We start from the raw sequence: 6,000 nt of genomic DNA on the forward strand, positions 1-6,000 counted from the left end.
ACCTGCAGTTTGAGGAGAATGATAGTGAACTCATTTTAATATCTTAGTCACCAAATTCGCCTCATCTGAATGCAGTCAAACACATCTGGTATGTTACCAGGCACCAGCTCCGTCGACTTTAAGTCTGTGGGAAATGCCTGATTTGTGCTTAGACATCTATTGCTATATGCTTCTGGAAACATATCAAGCACTTGTTGAATCCATAGCACTCAAAATCTGCCCCCTATTGCATTCTAAAGATGGACCAACACACTATTAAGCAGATGATCATAATGTTTTGTCGCATCAAAATACTGACATTTGCTTCTGTTGATTCCAAAATATATATGATTGGTGGTTCCTTGTGCATAACCAGTCATTCGTGATGTACTTACATTGTGGAATACATGCACAACGGGTGTCAAATACACTTTTACATGTCTTTCAGTAGATGCACACAACTTGATTAGGCTCATATACAATGACTTTCATGTATTATTTACAAGAACGCTGAAAAACTCCTGTTTTCCATGGTCAGTGTATTGATTAATTCTGTAATTATGATAATATCCTTCTTGTGTGTGTCCCACAGTGACTTCTACTTTGTACAGCAGCTTTAGAAAACAGCAATGTGTGTCCTTTGCCACTAAACAGTTATAAGGATAATTCCAAAAGAGACTGAACAACAGCCTGCAAACAATGTTCTTAAAGAATTGTAGCAGAAAATGCATCCTTTTTTTTACTGCATGAAGTCCTATTTACTAAAACATACATTTATTTTCTGTGTGTGTTTTTGTTGCCAGTGTACCCATGGGAAAATGTTGGTGTCAGTAACAACTATTAATAAACATTTGCATGTGTAGTGTAGCAGTGTGTGAGAAAGTAGTGCTCAAGAAATTGTATGTCTATTGGAATTTCATGTCTTAAGTATAATACTGGAAAGGTATTTAGTAGGAGATCAAATAAGGATTTCTAAAATAAAATCTGATGTATAATAAAATGCGCATTGTATGGGACAATGTGAGCTATTGATATTCTATGCCCATGTCCATCAAATAAGAGACATAACTCAAAGGTTTATTAACATACAAAATTGCTGAGTAGCCTTCTAATGTACTAACTTACATAACAGATGTTGTTTCACAATATTTATAATATTTATCTCTCCTTAATATGAGCATTTGTAGTATTTTTGTGGAATTACAGTTTGGGCATTAGTTGCCAGCAAGTTACGTTTAATCGGTTATTTTAAATGACTGTTACCTTCAGAAGGTAAAATTCCAGTACTGCCAATACACACATTTAAAAGCACATAAAAACTATGCCTAGCTTTTGAAACTGTTAATTCCTTCCTCAGTTTGGATGGTAGGATATATTGGAAAGTAGGGCAGTTCGCTAAGACCCCTAAGATGAGAGTACCCACATGATTTCTTGTTGTTTTACAGTTTCCTCAAGTGTATTCTCATTTTGTTGCCGTATGTCAAGAATTGTCTTACACGTTTGAGCATAATACTATTTTCATTTTTTCTGTTTTATCTTAATAATAGAATATTGATTAATCTCCACAGAAGTAAGAGGATAATAAAAGAAGTTCCTCTCTTGTTTTGTTTTTACATTTTCGTACATTTTGCAAAAACAGTCTGTCTCATCTCTCTAGTAAAACTGTTTCAATGTGATAGTCGTGCATTTTGTGTGGATTTTTCCTTTGGAAACTGCTATATGTTTCCTTGAATCTAGTTAGTTCTATCTTTTATTCACATTACTGTCAGAAATAAATGATTAAAATAAAATTAAAAGACACTGTAATTATTAATCTTCAATTCACCTCTAGGTGGCAACAAGAATAATGAAATTTCTAATCGACAATTTTGGAGTTAGCAATTTGTTTGGACGTGAAAACTATGAATTTTATGCACGTATCACAGGAAGGATTTTGAAGGTTGAAGACGACTGGATATTTAGTTTCCGTTACCCTCCAGATACACTAGCATCACGTAAGTATTAGAACACATACTATCTCAGTGGTTACTTTGAATTTCTTTGTAACTGTTAATGAGTAGTATACATAAAAGGAGCACAGTCTGTTAAAAGTGTATATGTCTTACAATTTACTCTGTCCATCACAGTAAGTTGAAACGTAATATATTTTCCACTTGTGATTTATATATCGCCAAGCGGGGTGACTTTAAACATTGTAAATTCAATTTTGTTAATTAAATAGGAACTTCTCAAGATATTGACATGAAACTTTTTGGGAAGTTGGAAGAGGTGTTGCTGAATATGATGAAGCACGGTACACATTTTTATCCACCATGCTTAGTTTATTTATTTATTTATTTATTTATTTTAATTTTTCACTGTTCAATTTTACCCCAAAGGTCGAGGTCACTTTGAACATGGAAACATTTGCCTATTCTGTGGGAGTCATGCCAATTACTATTAAATGACACCCCTATCATATGAAACAGTATGATATTTTGTATATAAATATAGTTTTGAAAGTAACTTATTTTGAAAAATTTGAGTATTTTTTATGAGTTTTCTTTAATCACCTGAAACTGTTCGTATGATTACGGCTTAATTTTGCCAATAATGGAAATGGATGCTGAGATACTTATGAAATAAGAAAATTATTTAAAAATAGATCTTTTCAAAACAGTCTGTATGACTTTAACAAAAGTAATGAAAAAAAGTTATCACATTTTAAAGAAATACATCTGTAAACACTCTTCAAGAAAGGAAGTTGCCAGGAAAGAGTGTCCACTCTAGCAGATGTCATACACATCAAATTCAAACTCAAAAGGAAGCCTTCCCCTTCTACCTACCTTAGAATCAGGCATAATCCTACAAATGTCATCTCAGGCCACACAAGGAAAAAAAAACTTCATCTGATTCCACCTTGGAATGCCATTTCCTCAAAGGTGTAATTTCATCATCAGTGATAACATGTCCAACATAATATTTTACACTTTTCTTTGGAGGAAACTTTTCACTAAAACATATTTTCCATGGAGCTGACGTGGGAAGGCGCTGTTCAAAGCCACCCTTTGAAAGACAGTCCTTCACATTTTATATTTTTATGTACCAAAGAATAAATATAACATTTAATGCTTTCTGTAAATGTTCATTCAAGTGTTAACATTGTCCATCAAAACTCGTTTCAAATTCTAAACTCAAAAATGCTTCTAATAATAGGCAAATGTTTTTGCGATTGTGAAGGAACTTACATTTCCAGAAAATTATTTTATTTTCTGGTGTTGGTATACAGCATTATTTCATATCAACTGTCATATCATCTGAAAGTATCGATTATTGATGATATTTAACGACTCTGACCTTAGTTCCATATTTACACAGTAGAGTGCAGCATTTACGTCAAAAAGACTCTAAATTTCTGATCAGAGTTACCTTGCCATTCAGTCACCCCGCTTTGCAATAACTTAATGGCTGATTGCTATCTTCAGATGGTAATTAGAATAACCTCAGAGTTACATATCATATTGTACTACAATTGTCATTCAATACAGTGGAAATGTTTGTAATCAATATGTTTGGGAACAGTTGTGCATCATCTGATCCAGAACATTGAAATTTATTGCCGGATGTGATTAAAGTTACAGCATGAAGTATGTAGTATCCCATAACAAACTGGCCATTGTTATGTGGACTACTACTTGAAGCCTTTATTCTAGATGTCTTTCTTTACAGTATACAAGAACTTAATGAATAGTAACTTGTTTATATCATATTTAACTAGTAGTTTGCAGATTGCCATATAAGGTACCGAGAGTAATTCATTCAATTGATCAGCTTTACCTGGTAAGAAACAAATCACCTCTAATGCGCCAGGTTTGTTCTTACTGAAGTCATCGCCGCCACCACCACCACCAGCCTTTGTAAGTTTAGGCTGTTGTCTGTTTTGAACTCGCAATCACAATCATTCCCATGTTTTGCAAGGTCTTCTAATCTATCTCTCTTCCCATTTGGCTTGTAATTGAGTATCTTCTGGGAAATTCAGGGACTAGCAATTTCACGAAGTGGTGTCTCAAATCTTCAAGAAACTTCTGTATTTTTTCATTCATGTTGAAAAGATTGAAGTCTGTTCAAATATCTTCATTTCTAAACATTTCTCTTATTGTGCAGCCCTCTGTCTACCTTTCTTATTTAAGAATGACCTTCATTTTATGTTAATAGAACAAAACTAATGTTTTGCTGGTGATGCTAAGTATTGTAAACAACACTGCTAGAAGTTTCATCAGAAGAGCTGGTTAATGAAATTTTATTCTGGATTTGGTGAACAGCTCTCTACAGATAGACTCCCACTAAGTGTGAATGAATCATCATATTTTCATCTTAGGTGTTCATCACGAACCATAAAGCAAGACAAACTGAGAATGTGTAATTAAGTTGTCATACTGTTTGGACGTGTATATTGCTAATGATTTAGAAATCATAACTCCACATCAATTGAATGTGAAGTAGAGTTCACCAAAGAATAAATATAACATTTTATGCTATCTGTAAATGTTCATTCAAGTGTTAACATTGCAGTACATCATAGCATGGACCCTTAAGAGAAACTGAAAGCATAGGAAAATCTGCCTGCCCCAAGGCTGTGTAACTGCTGCCTACAACACACAGTTAGGCCCAAGATGTGCATGTCTCACTTGATGACAATTTAAATCCCCACGCAACCATCCACATTAAGTTTTTCTGTAATTTCCTGAAATCACTTAAGCCAGATGCCGGGATGGCCCATTTGAAAGGAGCAAGGCTGGTTTCCTTCCCCACCCAATCCTTATTCAATTATGTGCTCCATCTCTGATGACCTGGTTGTTGACAGGACGTTAAACTGTAATCTTTCCTTTTTTTTTCTTATCAGATGGTGTGGTGCATTGTGGGATACTGTACACAAATAAATTGATGTATATGGTCAGACACTAAGTTTGTGTACTGTTTGGCAGTGAGAGATGATGGTACACACTTCAGGGCTTTGTTGGATTTGCTGTAAGCATTCCTCGTGTGACAAAAGTGCCACAGCTTGTCTTTATGTTGACACAGGGGATTAATTACGTCATGTAACTTTCAGTGTATATTGCCAACATGTACATGATGTACCAGTCCTAGCAAACTCATTCCAAGTTTTGAAAACATGGAAGTGACTTTCCTGTACCCATACTAATCTGTATGTTCTGCAATGTGTGATTGACGTAGGAGTGTGTGTGTGGAGCAGTAGCATCTGTACCTTATAGCAAGGAGAGTGTTTTGGTTGTGTAGGGTTGCTCACCAGATGTTGTCTATCATTGAAATGACAAGAGTCTGCTGCTGGATGCCTTACATTTTCCCACTATGGGAGTTCATACGATGAGCCTCTGATTGTTGCAGTTTCCTGTTTTGGTGCCCTCACCAGATGTGAATGATGTTGCACATATTGATACGTCCTTGTCTTCCGTTTTTACGTTCTGCAAGGTTACTTAAAAATTAAACTCTGATAAAATGTTTTGTAAAATCTTACCCTGTCTTACATTTGATACTTTTTAATACAGGACTACTATAAATTACACATTTGTTTCCCAAGTTATGTATATTCCAAAGTATTGCATGTACAAGTATTGCATTGTACCCACCAGCTGGTGTTACAAGTGTAGTACCTTGACAAATTGGTGACCAAGCAGAAAAAGAGTTTTCATGTGTGGGAATATGTGAGATGTTTAATGGTCGCAATAGACGGAATTGGTATCACCTATTTAAGGAGCCTGTTTGTCTCTGTAAACAGAATATTACTGGTCAGTCAAGTATGCCAGATGCAACTGTGGAGAGAGTGAGTTTCATACACAGTTCTTACTGTGATATACTGCAGTTGTGGTTGTTTCAACAACTGACTGCTTATTCCGAGAATTTTATGTTCCAGTTGGAGCATCAGTGTTCAGTCGTAGTGGTGAAGATGATGCGGCTCTGTTCCTCCCCCTCCCCCACCCTTTCGTTGTCCTCGTCCTCCTCGTCCTCGTCCTCCTCCTCGTC

The 6,000-nt window shown here is 35.4% G+C and overlaps 1 protein-coding gene across 4 annotated transcripts in view; it reads left to right on the forward strand.

The window, feature by feature from the left end:
* The window catches only part of LOC124787830 (rho GTPase-activating protein 20), a 155,057-nt gene that overhangs the window by 73,207 nt on the left and 75,850 nt on the right, over nt 1-6,000 (forward strand). For all 4 annotated transcript variants that reach the window (XM_047254768.1, XM_047254766.1, XM_047254767.1 and 1 more), the window contains exon 6: nt 1,811-1,973. In XM_047254768.1, coding sequence (XP_047110724.1) covers nt 1,811-1,973 — 163 coding nt within the window. The remainder of the gene's footprint in view (nt 1-1,810; nt 1,974-6,000) is intronic.

Source organism: Schistocerca piceifrons, chromosome 3, assembly GCF_021461385.2.
Source record: "Schistocerca piceifrons isolate TAMUIC-IGC-003096 chromosome 3, iqSchPice1.1, whole genome shotgun sequence".
Classification (NCBI taxonomy): Eukaryota; Metazoa; Arthropoda; class Insecta; order Orthoptera; family Acrididae; genus Schistocerca; species Schistocerca piceifrons.